Source organism: Heptranchias perlo, chromosome 15 (genome assembly GCF_035084215.1).
Source record: "Heptranchias perlo isolate sHepPer1 chromosome 15, sHepPer1.hap1, whole genome shotgun sequence".
NCBI lineage: Eukaryota > Metazoa > Chordata > Chondrichthyes > Hexanchiformes > Hexanchidae > Heptranchias > Heptranchias perlo.
The window spans coordinates 1,401,916-1,424,093 of NC_090339.1; the positions used below are offsets into that span (position 1 = coordinate 1,401,916).

The following is a 22,178-nucleotide window of genomic DNA, read 5'->3' on the forward strand; positions in this document are numbered from 1 at the left end:
ACAATCCATGTCCGGATTCTGGTTTCATGGAGGTCAAGTGAAAGGTTGAAAGTAAAATGTTTAATTGATAGGAAACCAAGCTGAGGGGCCAAGACCCCATGGTGTAGGAGACCCTCAATATGAGAGGAGAAAGCCAGGTAAATCAGGAAAATGATTGAGTGACACCAGGCTTTGGTTTTGAAACCTGTAGATTGTCGGAGTCGGGGGGAGATGATGAGTTCTGTAGTCCTCACATCATGGGAAAGAATGAGTTAGAAACGATGGAGCGTGGTTCCGAGATACGAGGAGCAGGTCGGCCATCTTGATCGATTTGAACAACTGTTGCTCGCCACTCCCGTCTCGGAGCCTCCATTGTCCTACAACCAGACGTCCTAGAACAATCCGCACTTAAAACACTTTTTATAGTTTACAGAACACAAAAATAAAACTACACAGTACATTCAATTCAGCAGGAACGAGACAATTCTTCCTGTCTCCTACTTCTCTTGAACCTTGCCCTTTATGCACACCTGGCTGAGGGATGTCTCCACCCACCCTATTAGCAATTACCTCTTAAAGATGAAGATCTTAAAGGGACAATACCCTTACTGTGGTATCAGCCTGAGGCTGACAGACCAGCCCTCAATCACCTTGCTACAATCCCCCTCCCACTCCAGTATAGACCCATTGGCTTCAGGGACCTGCGCCATGAGGCAATACGTCAGGAGAGGCAATCAGCATTCCCATGAGCCACACCTGCCCTGTGTTCCACCTCAAAACAGTCGGGCTGGAGCGACTCAAACCACCGGGTAAAACAGGCATCCAGAGGGGCACGTGATTGGGCACCAAGACAAACTGGTACCACAGCAGGCAGTATCTTAAAGTTTCTGTCACCCGTTTAATTGACAGGCACTCCTTCTCTACCCGAGCGTATCGTTGCTCCGTGGGCAACAGGTTTCTGCTCTGGTAGAGCATGGTATCTTCCTCTCCCTCAATTATTTGAGAAAGTGCAGCTCCCAAACCCACCTCTGAGGCATCGGCCCACAGAACAAACTTCAGGCTAAAGCCTGGGACCATGAGCACAGGACCAGTACACGGGGCTGGGCTCAGATCCCCGAGAGCTGCCTCCACCCCAGGGGTCCACCGCTCCGGGTACATTCGCTTTGGTCTGGTCGATAACGGGGGTGGGCGGGGGGCTGGGGGTTCGTGGAGCAAAGTCAGGAATAAATCGTCGATAATAACCGTGACACCCAATTAGGCCCCGACTCACTTCTCATTCACCGGTCGGGGGCTGGGTTATTATCGATTCAACTTTGCCCACCTGAGGGTTCAACACCCTCCCCCTACAGTGGACCCGAGGTGTTTAACCTCTGACAACCCAATGAGACACTTCTCTGGGTTTGCTGTGAGCCCTAATATCCTCAGGCTGTCTAATACAGCCTCTACTTTCCGTAAATGGGAACCCCTGTCCGTACTTTAGATGATTATACCGGGTATGATGCCTCAATATTTGGGCCCCAAGGCTTTGGAAGGTGGCTGAGGCCCCATATAATCCAAATGACATGATGGTGTACTGGGAGAGACCCTCGGGGACCATGATGGTGTACTGAGAGAGACCCTCGGGGACCATGATGGTGTACTGGGAGAGACCCTCGGGGACCATGATGGTGTACTGGGAGAGCCCCTCGGGGGCTATGATGGTGTACTGGGAGAGCCCCTCGGGGGCCATGATGGTGTAGAGGGAGAGCCCCTCGGGGGCTATGATGGTGTACTGGGAGAGCCCCTCGGGGGCTATGATGGTGTAGAGGGAGAGCCCCTCGGGGGCTATGATGGTGTACTGGGAGAGCCCCTCGGGGGCTATGATGGTGTAGAGGAAGAGCCCCTCGGGGGCTATGATGGTGTACTGAGAGAGCCCCTCGGGGGCTATGATGGTGTAGAGGAAGAGCCCCTCGGGGGCTATGATGGTGTACTGAGAGAGCCCCTCGGGGGCTATGATGGTGTACTGAGAGAGCCCCTCGGGGGCTATGATGGTGTACAGGGAGAGCCCCTCGGGGGCTATGATGGTGTACTGAGAGAGCCCCTCGGGGGCTATGATGGTGTACTGGGAGAGCCCCTCGGGGGCCGTGATGGTGTAGAGGGAGAGCCCCTCGGGGGCTATGATGGTGTACTGGGAGAGCCCCTCGGGGGCTATGATGGTGTAGAGGGAGAGCCCCTCGGGGGCTATGATGGTGTACTGGGAGAGCCCCTCGGGGGCTATGATGGTGTACTGGGAGAGCCCCTCGGGGGCTATGATGGTGTACTGGGAGAGCCCCTCGGGGGCCATGATGGTGTACTGGGAGAGCCCCTTGGGGGCCATGATGGTGTACTGGGAGAGCCTCTCGGGGGCTATGATGGTGTAGAGGGAGAGCCCCTCGGGGGCTATGATGGTGTACTGAGAGAGCCCCTCGGGGACTATGATGGTGTACTGAGAGAGCCCCTCGGGGGCTATGATGGTGTACAGGGAGAGCCCCTCGGGGGCTATGATGGTGTACTGAGAGAGCCCCTCGGGGGCTATGATGGTGTACTGGGAGAGCCCCTCGGGGGCCGTGATGGTGTAGAGGGAGAGCCCCTCGGGGGCTATGATGGTGTACTGGGAGAGCCCCTCGGGGGCTATGATGGTGTACTGGGAGAGCCCCTCGGGGGCTATGATGGTGTAGAGGGAGAGCCCCTCGGAGGTCATGGTCGTGTACTGGGAGAGCTGCTCGGAGGCTATGATGGTGTACTGGGAGAGCCCCTCGGGGGCTATGATGGTATACAGGGAGAGTCCCTCGGGGGCTATGATGGTGTACTGAGAGAGCTTCTCGGGGGCTATGATGATGTACTGGGAGAGTCCCTCAGGTGCTATGATGGTGTACTGACAGAGACCCTCGGGGGCTATGATGGTGTACTGGGAGAGTCCCTCAGGTGCTATGATGGTGTACTGGGAGAGCCTCTCGGGGGCTATGATGGTGTACTGGGAGAGCCTCTCGGGGGGCTATGATGGTGTACTGGGAGAGTCCCTCAGGTGCTATGATGGTGTACTGGGAGAGCCTCTCGGGGGCTATGATGGTGTACTGGGAGAGCCCCTCGGGGGCTATGATGGTGTAGAGGGAGAGCCCCTCGGAGGTCATGGTCGTGTACTGGGAGAGCTGCTCGGAGGCTATGATGGTGTACAGGGAGAGTCCCTCGGGGGCTATGATGGTATACAGGGAGAGTCCCTCGGGGGCTATGATGGTGTACTGAGAGAGCCCCTCGGGGGGCTCTGATGGTGTACAGGGAGAGTCCTCACCAGTTCTATAAACATGTCCTCCATTATGGGTGGGTGTATTTCTTTCTCTATTACAGACACCGATCCCACATGTTACTCGGCATCACCATCTTGGAGTGTCCAGTGTCCTGCAACCAGAGGTCCTCGAACAATCCACACTGAAAACAATTTTTCTAGTTTACAGAACACAAAACAAAACTACACAGTACATTCCATTCAGCAGGACCGAGACACCAACTCCCTCCTCTCCCTCTCTCCTCCCCTCCTCCCTCTTCCCCTCCTCCTCGCCTCCTCGCGGCTGGGTGAGGTGTCCATCCACTCCAGTAACCATTCGCTCCAAGGTGAGGTCCTTATCGGGGTGTTCCCCTTGCTGTGGTTTCAGGCCCTCACACCGGCCCTCAATCACCTTGTTACATTACATATAACTTAAATATTTTAAAAATTAAAATCTACTCTTTTACATTATTCTAATTACGGACATTACGGGTCCAAGTGAGAACTGAAATGATATGGGATGTTCTGGTCATTTTAATGTGGAGATTAGAATAAGACTGTGTATGGACTGACCCTCATTGTTCATGTTTTTTAAACAGGACACTACACTGTGATGACTGTTTACTTTGATTTAAGCAGAAGAATGGGATATTTTGCTATACAGACCTACATCCCGTGTATACTGACTGTTGTCCTGTCGTGGGTCTCATTTTGGATTAAGAGAGATTCGACTCCTGCTCGAACCACACTTGGTAAGAATAAGACATTAAGAAGGAAATAAGAATTGTAAAGGATTGGTAATGCTGAGGATGAGCCAATGTCAGTCAGCACTTAAAAGAACCTTTCTTGAGAATATGACATATGTGGAGTCAGTAGACTTCTGGGCTCTGAATTGTGTTTAGATTTGCAATCAGCCCACATTGGTGTTCAGTGCTCCTGGAGCTTTGGTGTTGACATCCATTCTCGTAATTAGGAATGAATTAAATTCAACAGTGACTTTGATGGAGTGTCACGTGGTAGATTGGTCCAACAGGTTGGAAGGCACACCATTGGAAAGCTTCTGAAGTGGTTCGTACATTGCCTGAGCAGCGTAGTTCTGTCTGGAGTTCAATCAGCAAGGATAGAGGTTTTATTGTTCTGGGGATGTGGGCATCGCTGGCGAGGCCGGCATTTATTGCCCATCCCTAATTGCCCTTGAGAAGGTGGTGGTGAGCCGCCTTCTTGAACCGCTGCAGTCCGTGTGGTGAAGGTTCTCCCACAGGGCTGTTAGGAAGGGAGTTCCAGGATTTTGACCCAGCGACGATGAAGGAACGGCGATATATTTCCAAGTCGGGATGGTGTGTGACTTGGAGGGGAGTTTAATGGAGCAGCTCAGGGATCAGTGCTCGGGCCACTGCTGTTTACAATGTATTGTTTCCAACTGAGTTGCAAGTGAGGACAGAAACAAAACTCTCCAAGTTTGCAGATGATATCAAACCAGGAGGGACTGGAAACAACTGGGAACAGTCTGATCTAATACAGAAGGACCTGGATAGACTGGGGAGCTGGGCTGATGAGTGGCAGATGTGGTTTAATGTGGACAAATAAGATTGTGAAAAGATAATAAAGAGTGGCAGTATAAGCTGCAGGATACAACACTGGAGAGGGATTTGGGCTTCTGGCGAATAGGCTGAGGGAGCCGCCAGAGGCCGTGTGTGGCTGCAGTAAAGAAACCAAATAAGAACTTGGGCTGTATAGCCAGAGGAACAGAAAACAGAGAACAGAGCACTAGTCTGACCCCAACTGGAGCACTGGATACAATTTTGGGGACCGTATTATTGAGAGGACGTCCAGGGCATTGGGGAGGGTTGACAGAAGAGCAGAATTAGGCATTTGTGTTCTACAGTGTCAGCCTTGGCTGAATTTTTTTTTATTCGTTCATGGGATGTGGGCGTCGCTGGCGAGGCCGGCATTTATTGCCCATCCTGAATTGCCCTTGAGAAGGTGGTGGTGAGCCGCCTTCTTGAACCGCTGCAGTCCATGTGGTGAAGGTTCTCCCACAGTGCTGTTAGGAAGGGAGCTCCAGGATTTTGACCCAGCGACGATGAAGGAACGGCGATATATTTCCAAGTCGGGATGGTGTGTGACTTGGAGGGGAACGTGCAGGTGGTGTTGTTCCCTCTGTCTTGCCTCTGAGTCAGAAGGTTGTGGGTTCAAGTCCCACTCCAGAGAATTGAGCCCATAATCTCGGCTGACACTCCCGGTGCAGTACTGGGGGAGTGCTGCACTGTTCGAGGGTGCCGAATTTCGAATGAGGCATTAAACCGAGGTCCCATCTGCCCTCTCAGATGTAAAAGATCCCACAGCACTATTGGAAGAGCAGGGGAGTTCTCCTCGGTGTCCTGGGGCCAATATTTAACCCTCAACCAGCATCACTAAAACAGATTATCTGGTCATTATCACATTGCTGTTTGTGGGATCTTGCTGTGTGCAAATTGGCTCCTGCGTTTCCTACATTACAACAGTGACTACACTTCAAAAGTACTTCATTGGGACATCCTGAGGTCACGAAAGGCGCTATTTAAATGCAAGTTCTTTCTTTCAAAGGTAACCTTACTCAAAGTTGAGCAGTTCCTCTGAGGCCCTGAAGATAAGAGCTGGAGATTGTGAGGGTCCAATGAAACCTCACATTTAGATCGTGTCAGGGACATAGACCCAGGTTTAGTTGCAGACAGGTTAGCAAAGTGTTGCAACTTTTGTTATTATATCTCCAAGGAAGGAACGTGAGGTGCTTGTTGTATATAAAAAAGGGTAAGCTGCTGGACGGCCTTTGCTCCTGCTTGTCTGATAGCACGATTGGACCCGTTCCATGATTTAAAACCTCAAGCACAATCTGATAGAGTTTTTAATCTACAGCTTTCCAAAGACCAGTGTGTGAGGTGAGAGTCTATGATAGGGGATGGGTATGATGGTTAAACCCCGGGCTCATCACATTACCAGAGACCAGTGTGTGAGCGAGAGTCTGTGATAGGGGATGGGTATGATGGTTAAACCCCGGGCTCATCACATTACCAGAGACCAGTGTGTGAGGTGAGAGTCTATGATAGGGGATGGGTATGATGGTTAAACCCCGGGCTCATCACATTACTAGAGACCAGTGTGTGAGTGAGAGTCTGTGATAGGGGATGGGTATGATGGTTAAACCCCGGGCTCATCACATTACCAGAGACCAGTGTGTGAGTGAGAGTCTGTGATAGGGGATGGGTATGATGGTTAAACCCCGGGCTCATCACATTACCAGAGACCAGTGTGTGAGTGAGAGTCTGTGATAGGGGATGGGTATGATGGTTAAACCCCGGGCTCATCACATTACCAGAGACCAGTGTGTGAGTGAGAGTCTATGATAGGGGATGGGTATGATGGTTAAACCCCGGGCTCACCACATTACCAGAGACCAGTGTGTGAGTGAGAGTCTGTGATAGGGGATGGGTATGATGGTTAAACCCCGGGCTCATCACATTACCAGAGACCAGTGTGTGAGTGAGGGTCTGTGATAGGGGATGGGTATGATGGTTAAACCCCGGGCTCATCACATTACCAGAGACCAGTGTGTGAGTGAGAGTCTATGATAGGGGATGGGTATGATGGTTAAACCCCGGGCTCACCACATTACCAGAGACCAGTGTGTGAGTGAGAGTCTGTGATAGGGGATGGGTATGATGGTTAAACCCCGGGCTCATCACATTACCAGAGACCAGTGTGTGAGTGAGAGTCTATGATAGGGGATGGGTATGATGGTTAAACCCCGGGCTCACCACATTACCAGAGACCAGTGTGTGAGTGAGAGTCTGTGATAGGGGATGGGTATGATGGTTAAACCCCGGGCTCATCACATTACCAGAGACCAGTGTGTGAGTGAGGGTCTGTGATAGGGGATGGGTATGATGGTTAAACCCCGGGCTCATCACATTACCAGAGACCAGTGTGTGAGTGAGAGTCTGTGATAGGGGATGGGTATGATGGTTAAACCCCGGGCTCATCACATTACCAGAGACCAGTGTGTGAGTGAGGGTCTGTGATAGGGGATGGGTATGATGGTTAAACCCCGGGCTCATCACATTACCAGAGACCAGTGTGTGAGCGAGAGTCTGTGATAGGGGATGGGTATGATGGTTAAACCCCGGGCTCATCACATTACCAGAGACCAGTGTGTGAGTGAGGGTCTGTGATAGGGGATGGGTATGATGGTTAAACCCCGGGCTCACCACATTACCAGAGACCAGTGTGTGAGTGAGGGTCTGTGATAGGGGATGGGTATGATGGTTAAACCCCGGGCTCATCACATTACCAGAGACCAGTGTGTGAGCGAGAGTCTGTGATAGGGGATGGGTATGATGGTTAAACCCCGGGCTCATCACATTACCAGAGACCAGTGTGTGAGCGAGAGTCTGTGATAGGGGATGGGTATGATGGTTAAACCCCGGGCTCATCACATTACCAGAGACCAGTGTGTGAGTGAGGGTCTGTGATAGGGGATGGGTATGATGGTTAAACCCCGGGCTCATCACATTACCAGAGCTTACACATGTAAAGGTACTTTCCAGTTTGCAGGCAGTGAGACTGATTTACGGGTCTGAACTTCAGAACAGAGCATGAAGTAAATAATTGAATAAATTGTGTCCCAGCTCCGCCCACGATGAATAACCCTACAGTGCAGCGAGTATATTACTCAAATGCACCATCATAGTCACTTCACCTGTCAAAGTTTCGGCTGGACTCCACTCACCCCTTCACTGTTATTTATACCTGAAGCCCACAACAAGGGTCTGTTTGAATCCTATATATTTATACATTCAAATTCATGTCACTCTACTTGAATTTTTTTCAAAATTGTACAATATGTAGAAATAAACTGAGAATCGAGCCAATATCAAGTGGGGATAGACTGTCAGTATCTCACTCCATGACATTCTGTTTGGCTAAAATTAAATTCTCAATCAGCGACAAGTCTTTTAACTTTCCGTCTCAGTTTAGTGGAGTTTAGAGTTTTTCCTTTGTCTTTTGTAAAACGTCCCAAGGTGCTTCACAGGAGTGTTATCAAACAAAAATTGAATAAAGTCCCATTGCTGGACTGGATTAAGTGGTGTTAAAGTACCAGGGATGTTCGCTGATGATTGCACAGTGTTCAGTTCCATTCGTAATTCCTCAGATAATGAAGCAGTCCAAGCCCGCATGCAGCAAGACCTGGACAACATCCAGGCTTGGGCTCATAAGTGGCAAGTAACACTCACTCCATACAAATGCCAGGTAATAACCATCTCCAACAAGAGAGAGTCTAACCACCTCCCCTTGCCATCGCCAAATCCCCCACCATCAACATCCTAGGGGTCACCATTGACCAGAAACTTAACTGGACCAGCCATATAAATACTGTGGCTACAAGAGCAGGTCAGAGGCTGGGGATTCTGAGGCGAGTGACTCACTTCCTGACTCCCCAAAGCCTTTCCACCATCAACAAGGCACAAGTCAGGAGTGTGATGGAATACTCTCCACTTGCCTGGATGAGTGCAGCTCCAACAACACTCAAGATGCTCGACTCCATCCAGGACAAAGCAGCCCGCTTGATTGACACCCCATCCACCACCCTAAACATTCACTCCCCTCACCACTGGCGCACTGTGGCTGCAGTGTGCACCATCCACAGGATGCACTGCAGCAACTCGCCAAGGCTTCTTCCACAGCACCTCCCAAACCTGCGACCTCTACCACCTAGAAGGACAAGAGCAGCAGGCACATGGGAACAACACCACCTGCACGTTCCCCTCCAAGTCACACACCATCCCGACTTGGAAATATATCGCCGTTCCTTCATCGTCGCTGGGTCAAAATCCTGGAACTCCCTTCCTAACAGCACTGTGGGAGAACCTTCACCACACGGACTGCAGTGGTTCAAGAAGGTGGCTCACCACCACCTTCTCAAGGGCAGTTAGGGATGGGCAATAAATGCCGGCCTCGCCAGCGACGCCCACATCCTGAGAATGAATTTTATAAATGTATGTACCAAACCTCCCCTTAAATACAGCAATGCTCTCTGCTTCAAACTCTCCATGTGGCAGCGAGTTCCACATTCTCACCACTCTCTGTGTAAAGAGGAAAGTTAAATTCTTGTTTCTGAGAGAGTGTAGACTGATCCTCCCTCTGCTGGCTTACTCTGCCTTGACACACTGGTATGTAAACAGTTTAAAACCTGCAGAAGATCAGATGACTCTTTAACGCAAACTTCACCGACCTTCCATTTAATTTATGTTAAAATAAAATTGTTGGACTATAACTTGGTGTTGTAAAATTGTTTACAATTGTCAACCCCAGTCCATCACCGGCATCTCCACATCTTAATTTATGTTGGAATAGTAGCTGATAGAATTACACACAACTTCAGGGAATCTCCCTGGGGCACCGAAAGACCATTTTAATGACTGACTATTTGAAAGTTAAAAGGAATCTAATGATTGCTATGAGGGAGGTTTTAGAAATGTGCTTTGCCATATGAGCCTGGTGTACTGGGAATTCACCACAGTGTTCCAGTCCCCCAACCCCTGAGACCCCACCCACAGGCCCCCCCGAGATCCCGCCCACAGTGTCCCCTCCCCTGAGACCCCGCCCACAGTGTCCCCTCCCATGAGACCCCGCCCACAGTGTCCCCACCCACAGTGTGTCCCCTCCCCTGAGACCCTACCCACAGTGTCCCCTCCCCTGAGACCCTACCCACAGTGTCCCCTCCCCTGAGACCCTACCCACAGTGTCCCCTCCCCTGAGACCCCGCCCACAGTGTCCCCACCCACAGTGTCTCCCCCACCCCCACAGCACGCATATATAAATTCAAATTGTTTCTTTTCTTTTAGATATGAGTTTCCACGATCTGTTTGGCTGCTTCGATGCCCCGCAGGCCTCATTCATACCTGGTGGAGCTGTGGCTGGGAATTTCCTACTTTTACGCCCCTACTGCACTCTAGGCAGGTTAGACTGATATAAACCAGGGGCAGGCCCTCCCCGAGTCACCCGAGAGGTTTGAGAGTCTGTTCTTACTGTGAAACTGGGACTTGGACAGACCGATCGCCATAGCTGCAAAAAGACAAGGAAACTCCCGTCTAAAAATAAAAAGCAAGGACGTAACTCTCCATTGGACAGTACCAATGAGCAAGGCCAATAGAACGATAAAGAAAGATTTGCATTTCTATAGCGCCTCTCACGACCTCAGGACCTCCCCATGCACTTCACAGCTAATTAAATACTTTTTGAAGTGTAATCATAGAATCATCAGCATGGAAGGAGGCCATTCGGCCCGTCATGCCTGTGTCGGCTCTTTGAATTTAGTCCCACATCCCAGCATTTTCCCCATAACCCAGCAAATGAGTCCTCTTCATGCACATGTCCAATTACCCTTTGAAAGTTCCAATGGAATCTGATTCCACCCTGTCAGGGAGTGCGTTCCAGATCTTAACAACACTCTGTGTGAAAAAATTTCTCCTCATTTCCCCACTAGTTGTTTTGCCAATTATTTTAAATCTATGACCTCTGGTTACTGGCCCACTTACCAGACGAAGCAGTTTCTCCCCACTTGCTCCATCAAAACCCTCATAGTATCATAGTAATTTTGGATACCTCTATCTTGTCTCCCCTTAACCGTCTCTGCTGTAAGGAGAACAACCCGAGCTTCTCCAATCTCTCCACATAATTGAAGTCCCTCATCCCTCGTATCATCCTGCTAAACCGCCTCTGTACCCTCTCCAAGGCCTTCACATCCTTCCCAGAATTGAACACAATACTCCAGCTGAGGCCTAACCAGTGATTTGTAAAGGTTTAGTATTTTATATTCAATATCCCTATTTACAAAGCCAAGTAATCCATATGCTTTCTTAAATGTCCTGCCACCTTCAAAGATTTGTGACAATGCTCCCCCAGATCCCTCTGCTCTTGCACCCCCTCAAAATAGTCCCATTTCGATTATACTGTCTCTCCATGTTGTTCCTCCCAAAGTCCATCACTTCACACTTACCCGCATTAAATTGCATCTGCCGTGTGTCTGCCCGTTTCCCCAGTCTGACTATGTCCTCCTGAAGTCTGGTATTATCCTGATCACTATTCACTACGTTGCCAAGTTTTGTATCCTCTGCAAATTGTACTCCCTATACCCAAGTCCAGATCACTACTTTAACGTAGGGGACACGGCAATGTGATAATAACCAGAGAATCTGTTTTTAGTGGTGTTGGTTGAGGGATAAATATTGTCCCAGGACACTGGGGAGAAGTCCCTGCTCTTCTTTGTAATAATTCCATGGGATCTCCTCCAAAAGACAGTACCTCCGACAGTGCAGCACTCCCTCAGTACTGTACTGGAGTGTCAGCCTGGATTATGGGCTCAAGTGTCTGGAGTGGGCCTCGAACCCACAACCTTCTGACTCAGATATCACTGAGTCACAGCTGACACCCAGCCTGATGCACTGATGGCAGATAAGTGGTGTAATGCTCCAAACTAGAGTTTCCTCACTCTTTTTTAGAGCAATAACGGTGTAATAATGACTGCTGATGCTAGCGAGGAAATTCAGAGTCATTGTTTCTCTTTGAAGCTGCATTTCAGAGATTAGGACGGGGAGGAGGAGTTCCCGGGAGCATACCAATGCAGGGGGTTCTCTAAAGTGCGTTTTGATTGTCAAGGAGTCCTCTACACACAGAGGTTTGGAAACCGTTGCTCTAACACCGCGAGAAAACCTTCTTATTTCCATTCCAATTGCACCAGTGAGAAACTTTCTCCACCTCTCACACCATCGAGCAGCCAGTCTGGCTGACACTGCCAATTGGTGCTGAATTGGAGACAGTTTAGTTCTGTCGGCCCATGTCCCACTAGCTTCTCTAGCTACTAGGCTGCTCAAACTCATTTCACACAGGACGCTCACAGGCAGCTAACAGGAGAGACTTGAATCGTGATTTGAGGCCATGTCCCAGAGATGAAAGGCTAGTAGCTCAAGCACTGCGCCACCCAGTACCCCATTTTTTTTAAGTCATTCTCGGGATGTGGGCCTCGCTGGCAAGGCTGGCATTTATTGCTAGGGCACTTCAGAGAGTCAACTATGTTGGAGTGGGACTGGAGTCACATATAGGCCCAGACTGGGTAAGGACGGCAGGATTCCTTCCCTAAAGAGACATTAGTGAACCAGTTGGGTTTTTAACGACAATCCGACAGCTTCATGGTCACTTTTACTGATCCCAGCCCTTGATTTCAAATTCAAATTCTCAAACTACCATGGTGGGATTTGAACTACACATTCTCAGGGTTATCAATCCTGGTCTCTGGATTAACAATCCAGTAATAAAACCACGACACCACCATATTCTGCAGTGGGATTATACAAGCACCTCACGGGTGAAATCTCACAGGTTAAACTAAAATCGACAGTAATCATGGTGATTTCCGATGCTGCATAACTTGGTTCCAGACAGAGAAAGGCTATTGTGGGGAGAGTGAGGGGACTTTCTGTTAGGGGTCACTGGGTTGCACTGAGGAGTGGTATTGGGGGCAATAGTATCAGCTGGACCACCCACCCCAGCTAAAATCAACCAACAGCACCAAGCGGAGATCCAGGCTGGGACGGTTTTGGTCTGTGTGGCTCTGATCCCCTGTCTGTTCCCATAGAGTCACTGGGTGAACCAGTGAGGGGCAGTGTGTTGAAAACACAGTTTCCTGAAGAGGTCAGCTCTTTAAAAGTTTACATTTAATTCTTGTTCTATTTTTGCAGGAATCACCACCGTGCTGACCATGACGACGCTCAGTACCATTTCACGGAAAGCCTTGCCCAAGGTCTCCTACATCACCGCCATGGACCTCTTCGTCTCTGTCTGTTTCATCTTTGTCTTTGCAGCACTCATAGAGTATGCCACCCTCAACTACATTGTAGGCACCAAGAGACCCAACCCCGCAAAACGCAAACTCAAATCGGTACGTCTGTAGTGAGGAGCCAGCTGATCCCTTCACCATTCTCAAACAGTTCACTGCTCCCAAATAATGTTCATGGGCAAGTGGGTTGATAGATTTGTATTTGAAGAACATAAACCAATTGTGAGTGGCTGGGTTGGATTTGGTCAGGTTGAGTCTGGAAGCTTCTTTGACCTGTAAGAGCCAATTTTCCAAGTGTGTACATGCACACACACACACACATATGTACATACACAAACATGTACACACACACACACGTACACACAAACATGTACACACACAAACATGTACACACACACATGTATACACACACATGTACACACACACACATGTACACACACACACATGTACACACACACACACACACACACACACCAGGGCTAGTGCAGTGATTTTCCATCCATTGATTCCTGTTTGATTCCTCACGATATGAAGTTGGCAGCAAGTACTGGTAAAATTGGCTCTGTAACCTTTCAGAATGGTCAGAGTGATAGGGAGATTGGCAACTGTACCGACCCACTGGTGAGGGAGGTGGGGGGGCAACATATTCAATGCTGAAATTGTGCCGGTTACCCCGGTATTTTCGACGGAGCGTTACTGGGGGCTCAGGGGGTTGGTGCAACTACTGGGGGCTCAGGGGGTTGGTGCAGCTACTGGAGGCTCAGGGGGTTGGTGCAACTACTGGGGGCTCAGGGGGTTGGTGCAACTACTGGGGGCTCAGGGGGTTGGTGCAACTACTGGGGGCTCAGGGGGTTGGTGCAACTACTGGGGGCTCAGGGGGTTGGTGCAACTACTGGGGGCTCAGGGGGTTGGTGCAACTTAAACCTTCGAGCCTCATTCAAGGTCTGAATGGTTTGCAAATGAAGGCAAGACTTCCCTCCCCCACATTGGCCAATCGCAGCACCCAAAACACAATTGGGGTCATTTTCAACTCCTTGTGGGGGTGGAGAATTGGGGGAATTGGATGGGCTGTGCCTGAGGACACTAAATTAAGTGTTAAATTTCATATACACAATCTATTTTTAAGTATAAACCAATCTATTAACTTTAAATAAATAGTTAAATAAGTAAGTAAATAAATATTCACTGTAATTAATTACTAATTAATTTGAAATTAAGTTAACATCCATCTACTAAATATAATCTAGACCCCAAGTGTTTCTATTAGTTCTAAAAATAAATTATTGCTAACTAATAAATAAACATTTTTAAAAATATAGATTAAAAGTAGCAGCACAGTCAGTGTGATGGGACTGCAGAATGTGGGAGTTTTACTGTCCACAGATTGCCACATCCCCAGCAAATGTCTCTGCCTTGAGTCACTGCGGCTCAGAGTCCTCGAGCTGGAGTGCGAGTTGGAGACACTCAAACACATAAGGGAGGGGGAGGAATATCTGGATAATTTTCAGTCAGAGGAAAGCACAGGGCCAGGAAGGGGAGAGTGTGACTGTCAGTCAGCAGGGTAAGGGGAGTTAGAGAAGGAGGTCCCGCAGACACTGGTCCTGTCCAATAGATACAATGTATTTTCTACCTGTGAGGATAAGGATGAAGACTGCGGGGTGGCCAGCCAGAATGCTGACCATGGCATCATGGAGCAGGAGGCAGTCCAAGGGGGGGAGGAGCAAAATTGAAAAAGAAAGGTTGTAATCATAGGTGATTCAATAATATCGTAGAATCATAGAATGATACAGCACAGAAGGAGGCCATTCAGCCCATCGTGCCTGTGCAGGCTCTTTGAAAGAACTGACAATTAGTCCCATTCCCCTGCTCTTTCCCCATAGCCCTGCAAATTTTTCCCTTCAAGTATTTATCCAATTCCCTTTTGAAAGTTATTATTGAATCTGCTTCCACCGCCCTTTCAGGCAGTGAATTCCAGATCATCACAACTCGCTGCGTAAAAAATTACTCCTCATCTCCCCTCTGGTTCTTTTGCCAATCACCTTAAATCCGTGTCCTCTGGTTAGCGACCCTCCTGCCACTGGAAACAGTTTCTCCTTATTTACTCTGTCAAAACAGTTCATGATTTTGAACATCTCCATCAAACCTCTTCTTAACCTTCTCTACTCTAAGGAGAACAACCTCAGCTTCTCCAGTCTCTCCACATAGCTGAAGCCTCACATCACTGGGACCATTCTAGTAAATCTCCTCTGCACTTTCTCTAAGGCCTGGACATCTTTCCTAAAGTGTGGTGCCCAGAACTGAACACAATACTCCAGTTGTGCCCTAACCAATGATTTATAAAGGTTTAGCATAACGTCCTTGCTCTTGTATTCTATTGCTCTATTTATAAAGCCCAGGATTCCATAGGATTTTTTAACAGCCTTCTCAACTTGTCCTGCCACCTTCAAAGATTTGTGTAAGTACACTACCAGGTCTGTCTTTTCCTGAACCCCCCTTACAATTGTCCCATTTAGTTTATATTGCTTCTCTTTATTCTTCCTACCAAAATGTATCACTTCACACTTCTCTGCGTTAAATTTCATCTGCCACGTATCCGCCCATTTCACCAGCCTGTCTATATCCTCTTGAAGTCTATCACTATCCTCCTCACTGTTCACTACACTTCCAAGATTTTTGTGTCATTTGAAATTGTGCCCTGTACACCCAAGTCCAAGTCATTAATATATATCAAGAAAAGCAGTGGTCCCAGCACTGACCCCTGGGGAACACCACTGTACACCTCCCTCCAGTCCGAAAAACAACCGTTCACCACTACTCTCTGTTTCCTGTCACTTAGCCAATTTTATATCCATGCTGCCACTGCCCCTTTTATTCCATGGGCTTTAATTTTGCTGACAAGCCTATTATGTGGCACTTTATCAAATGCCTTTTGAAAGTCCATACACACCACATCAACTGCATTGCCCTCATCGACCCTCTCTGTTACCTCATCAAAAAACTCTATCAAGTTAGTTAAACACGATTTGCGTTTAATAAATCCATGCTGGCTTTCCCTGATCAATCCACACTTGTCCAAGTGACTGTTAATTCTGTCCCGGATTATCGTTTCTAAAAGTTTCCCCACCACCGAGGTTAAACTGACTGGCCTATAGTTGCTGGGTTTATCCTTACACCCTTTTTTGAACAAGGGTGTAACATTTGCAATTCTCCAGTCCTCTGGCACCACCCCTGTGTCTAAGGATGATTGGAAGATTATGACCAGTACCCAGTCACCGGACTAGGTGACTCATCTACTTTGAGTACAGCTAGCCTTTCTAGCACCTCCTCTTTATCAATTTTTAGCCTTAAGCTAGAAAAAGAATCCATATGGATTGAGATAAAGAACAAGTAGTAAAATTGAAACTAAAGAAAAAGACATAGTCTAAATAGACAGACAATAAAGGAGAGGATGACAAACGGGAATAGGGAGAGATTAGGAAAGAAGTCAAAAAAACATTAGGAAATCAAAGAGAAACTACAAAATTAAATTATCAAAGAATAGAAAAAGAAATAGTAAAATATTCTACAGACATAAATAACTAAAGAAAAATCAGGATAGGGATTGGGCCAGTAAGGGATGCACAAGATAAACTCACAGGTAATGACAGTGAAATGGCAGAAATATTGAATAATTATTCTGCCTCAGTATTTACCGGGGAGACTAACAGGGTGGGCAGGACATTAGAAGAAGAGATCAAAAAATATAAAGATATTTAAGATAGAAAGGGGGGAGATAATTGATAAACTAATCAAACTTAGAGAGGATAAAACCCCTGGTCCGGATGGATTGTATCCACGAATATTAAAAGAAGTTAGGGAGGAGATAGCAGAGACTCTATTACACATATAGAAACATTCATTAGTAAAGGGAATGGTGCCAGAGGATTGGTGGACAGTTAATGTGATTCCTATATTTAAAAGGGAGATAGAACAAGTCCAGGGAACGACAGACCAGTTAGCTTAATATCAGTGGTAAGAAAGATAGTGGAATCCTTACTCAAAGATGTAATGGAGAAACTTCTAGAAACCAAAACTATAATTAGGAATAGTCAGCACGGATTTCAGAAGGGAAGGTTATGCTTGACCAACCTTATTGAATTCTTTGAAAAATAAATGAGTAGACAAGGGTAATGTAGTACATGTAATGTATTTGAATTTTCAAAAGGTCTTCGATAAGATACCGCATTGCAGACCCATGACTAGGGTCAGAGCATGTGGATTTTATGCTCCTTGGCAGCACTCTCTCTCGCCTCTGAGTCAGAAGGTCATGGGTTCAAACCCCACTCCAGACACTTGAGCACAAAATCCAGGCTCACACTCCCAGGGCAGTACTGAGGGAGTGCTGCACTGTCGGAGATGCCGTCTTTCAGATGAGATGTTAAACCAAGGCCCCATCTGCCCTCTCAGGTGGACGTAAAAGATCCCATGGCACTATTCAAAGAAGAGCAGGGGAGTTCTCCCCAGTGTCCTGTCTTTGTCCCCATTTATCTCCATGTGCCTATGCTAGACAACTCCTGCTGACCGCCTGACACCTGCACAATCTCAACACGATGGAGGTGAGTTGTTTATTGGTTACCAAGACAGGCTAACAAATTACTTATTGGTCTTGGTTGTGGGGGAAACAAGCTTCATTGCTCCAGCTCATAGTATATTGGCTGTCTTTCACTTCAGTGCTATTGTGTGAATACACCTTGCTTTAGAATCTCAACATTTAAATGTTGTTATTTTGCAAATCCTTCCCAGTGTGTTACCTGTGCACTGAGAGTGGAGAATCTCCCGTTGTAACTTAGGATAGGGTAGAAATTGGTCATGGTCAATTTTCGGCCCCAAACGGGAGGCCTGGGTCCGCCCCAAAATTGGTCCTCGGGCCTCATTCTCATTATTTGGATGAGCTGCTGTCGAGCCTCCACAGGCAGCACACTCCTTTCCTAAAGGTGAAAGGTCACCGGCCTGAAACATTAACTCTGTTTCTCTCTCCACAGACGCTGCCTCACTTGCTGAGCTTCTCCAGCATTTTCTGTTTTTATTCCAGATTTCCAGCATCTGCAGTATTTTGCCTTTCATTTGGACCGACATCATTGAAACATGAAAGGACCCAATGCCTGTTGTAGGTGGCCACAAGGGATGCCTGAAAAACAAGCCTGACGGATTTAGCAGCAGCTCAAACGCATGGGCAAATTGGGCCCAAACCTTCCCATCATTAGATTGGGCCCAGACCCACCCATCATTAGATTGGGCCCAGACCCTCCCATCGTTAGATTGGGCCCAGACCCTCCCATCCTTAGATTGGGCCCAGACCTTCCATCGTTAGATTGGGCCCAAACCTTCCCATCGTTAGATTGGGCCCAGACCCTCCCATCGTTAGATTGGGCCCAGACCCTCCCATCGTTAGATTGGGCCCAGACCCTCCCATCGTTAGATTGGGCCCAGACCCTCCCATCGTTAGATTGGGCCCAGACCCTCCCATCATTAGATTGGGCCCAAACCTTCCCATCGTTAGATTGGGCCCAGACCCTCCCATCGTTAGATTGGGCCCAGACCCTCCCATCGTTAGATTGGGCCCAGACCCTCCCATCGTTAGATTGGGCCCAGACCCTCCCATCATTAGATTGGGCCCAGACCCTCCCATCATTAGATTGGACCCAGACCCTCCCATCATTAGATTGGGCCCAGACCCTCCCATCGTTAGATTGGGCCCAGACCCTCCCATCATTAGATTGGACCCAGACCCTCCCATCATTAGATTGGGCCCAGACCTTCCCATCATTAGATTGGGCACAGACCCACCCATCATTAGATTGGACCCAGACCCTCCCATCGTTAGATTGGGCCCAGACCCTCCCATCGTTAGATTGGGCCCAGACCCTCCCATCGTTAGATTGGGCCCAGACCCTCCCATCGTTAGATTGGGCCCAGACCCTCCCATCGTTAGATTGGGCCCAGACCCTCCCATCGTTAGATTGGGCCCAGAACCTCCCATCATTAGATTGGGCCCAGACCCTCCCATCATTAGATTGGGCCCAGACTCTCCCATCATTAGATTGGGCCCAGACCTTACCATCGTTAGATTGGGCCCAGACCCTCCCATCATTAGATTGGGCCCAGACCTTCCCATCGTTAGATTGGGCCCAGACCCTCCCATCGTTAGATTGGGCCCAGACCCTCCCATCGTTAGATTGGGCCCAGACCCTCCCATCGTTAGATTGGGCCCAGACCCTCCCATCGTTAGATTGGACCCAGACCCTCCCATCGTTAGATTGGGCCCAGACCCTCCCATCGTTAGATTGGGCCCAGACCCTCCCATCATTAGATTGGGCCCAGACCCTCCCATCGTTAGATTGGGCCCAGACCCTCCCATCGTTAGATTGGGCCCAGACCCTCCCATCGTTAGATTGGGCCCATACCCTCCCATCGTTAGATTGGGCCCAGACCCACGCATCGTTAGATTGGGCCCAGACCCTCCCATCATTAGATTGGGCCCAGACCCTCCCATCATTAGATTGGGCCCAGACCCTCCCATCGTTAGATTGGGCCCAGACCCTCCCATCATTAGATTGGGCCCAGACCCTCCCATCATTAGATTGGGCCCAGACCCTCCCATCATTAGATTGGGCCCAGACCCTCCCATCATTAGATTGGGCCCAGACCCTCCCATCATTAGATTGGGCCCAGACCCTCCCATCATTAGATTGGGCCCAGACCCTCCCATCGTTAGATTGGGCCCAGACCCTCCCATCATTAGATTGGGCCCAGACCCTCCCATCATTAGATTGGGCCCAGACCCTCCCATCGTTAGATTGGGCTCAGACCCTCCCATCGTTAGATTGGGCCCAGACCCTCCCATTGTTAGATTGGGCCCAGACCTTCCCATCGTTAGATTGGGCCCAGACCCTCCCATCGTTAGATTGGGCCCAGACCCTCCCATCGTTAGATTGGGCCCAGACCCACCCATCATTAGATTGGGCCCAGACCCACCCGTCATTAGATTGGGCCCAGACCCTCCCGTCGTTAGATTGGGCCCAGACCCTCCCATCGTTAGATTGGTCATCATCGTCCTTGTTTTACAGGTATAAAATAGACACAACGATGGTGTATTTCGGCCCTGGTTTGTCGGATTCTCTGCATCCATTTGTCAGGAACTAAAAAATTTTGAAACAGCTGATAAACACAGTAATGGGGCATCTTGTGAATGCTCTTCATCAACAATCTTCATTTCGCAGCAATAAAAGCTGCAGCTCCAGGCTCTGGGGTGGTCTGGTCTTTGACCACTGGGCCATGGAGGTGACTACAGCCCAGCAGTGAAACACACACATCAGGAGCTTTCCCAGTTTGATCGCCATGTAGGACTATCTCAGCCAAGGCAGGGTGTGAGTGGTCCAACTGGTCTCAGGGAGAGGGGAGAATCAGCCCGACTACCCACTCCTGTTTCCGGTGACTCCTACTGTGGAAGGGGATGTCTGCACATGGGATGAGGATAGAATGCACCCATGGTCAAATAGCCTAGCGTTCTTCACCATCTAATCCTGAACAACGGTCACCTTACAATGCCAGAGGACAGCACTGGGTCGTGGAATTCAATGATTGGAAGAGAGTGAGAGAGAGCCGCTGGAGGTGGGGGGGTGGCTGGAGGGTCTGGTTGAGGGGATTTCAGCGAAACCATTCGGAGCCTGTAGCCTGGCCTCGGCTCTGCGCTCTCCCCCCTCCACCGGTTGATCAGCTCTCCCATTTGGTTTGTGCAGGACCCCCGTGTGCCAGACATGGAGCCTTGCTTCACCACCATCACCATGAATAACCTGGCACAGTGGCAGGAGCTGGAGGACCAGCTGCCCGACGACTGCCTGGAGGGGAAGGACTGTCAGTCGTTTTTCTGCTGCATCGAGGATTGTCAAACCGGCACCTGGCGCAAAGGCCAAATCCGCATCCACATCTCCAAGCTGGATTCCTACTCCCGGGTCTTCTTCCCCACCGCCTTTCTACTCTTTAATCTTGTTTATTGGATCTCTTATCTCTACCTGTGACCCATTCCCCCGCTGTAAATTAACTCTCCAATAAAAGACCTTCCGCTAAAGATTTGACTCCAGTGTTTTTTCTCTCAGTCCTTCCCTCTCCGGGAGCTCGATAAACGCATTAGGGAGAAAGGAATAGAAGGCCATGCTGATAGGCTGAGATGAAGCAGGGTGGAAGAGGCTCGTCTTGAGCGTAAACACCAGAATAGACCAGTTGGGCCGAATGGCCTGTTCCTGTGCTGTACATTCTATGTAAGGCCCTGGCCCAGGCTCCATGAGTGGGCACCGGCAACCCCACACCCCCCATATTTTGTCCGACTGGCCACTCTCCAGGTGGACAGTGAGTGGCAGTGAGCTATTCAACATGGAGGGCATCACCACCACACTCAGTTCTGTCCTTTACCAGAGTCCCACACAATGGCATTCTCCAGCCGGGCTCACTGGAGGACCATCAGGAGCAGCAAATCCTGATCCATATCCCCCTCGACTCACCAGTCCCCACTCCCGGGTTTTTACAAAATCCTGGCACTGGAAGTTCCCATTTCAGGTTGGATGTTTGTGTTGGTACAACAGCAACACCCAGAGTGGGGATGGAGCAATAACAAGCTCTCTCATTAACCCCGTGTTAACTCTCTCTGATTAGCCCCATGTTATCTCTCTCTGATTAAACACAACAACAACAACATGCATTTATATAGCCCCTTTAAACATAGTAAAACGTCCCAAGGTGCTTCACAGGAGCGATTATCAAACAAAATTTGACACCGAGCCACATAAGGAGATATTAGGACAGGTGACCAAAAGCTTGGTCAAAGAGGTAGGTTTTAAGGAGCGTCTTAAAGGAGGAGAGAGGGAGAGAGGCAGAGAGGTTTAGGGAGGGAATTCCAGAGCTTAGGGCCGAGGCAGCTGAAGGCACGGCCACCAATGGTGGAGCGATTAAAATCAGGGATGCGCAAGCAGCCAGAATCGGAGGAGTGCAGTGATCTCGGAGGGTTGTAGGGCT

General features: G+C 49.0%; 1 protein-coding gene across 1 annotated transcript in view; it reads left to right on the top strand.

The window, feature by feature from the left end:
- The window catches only part of LOC137332661 (gamma-aminobutyric acid receptor subunit gamma-4-like), a 191,856-nt gene extending 170,661 nt beyond the window's left edge, over positions 1 to 21,195 (top strand). The window contains exons 5-7 of the mRNA XM_067996608.1: positions 3,859 to 4,011; positions 13,033 to 13,232; positions 20,909 to 21,195. Of these exons, the coding sequence (XP_067852709.1) occupies positions 3,859 to 4,011; positions 13,033 to 13,232; positions 20,909 to 21,187 (632 nt within the window). The 3' untranslated portion in view covers positions 21,188 to 21,195. The remainder of the gene's footprint in view (positions 1 to 3,858; positions 4,012 to 13,032; positions 13,233 to 20,908) is intronic.
- The last annotated feature ends 983 nt before the right edge of the window (positions 21,196 to 22,178 follow it).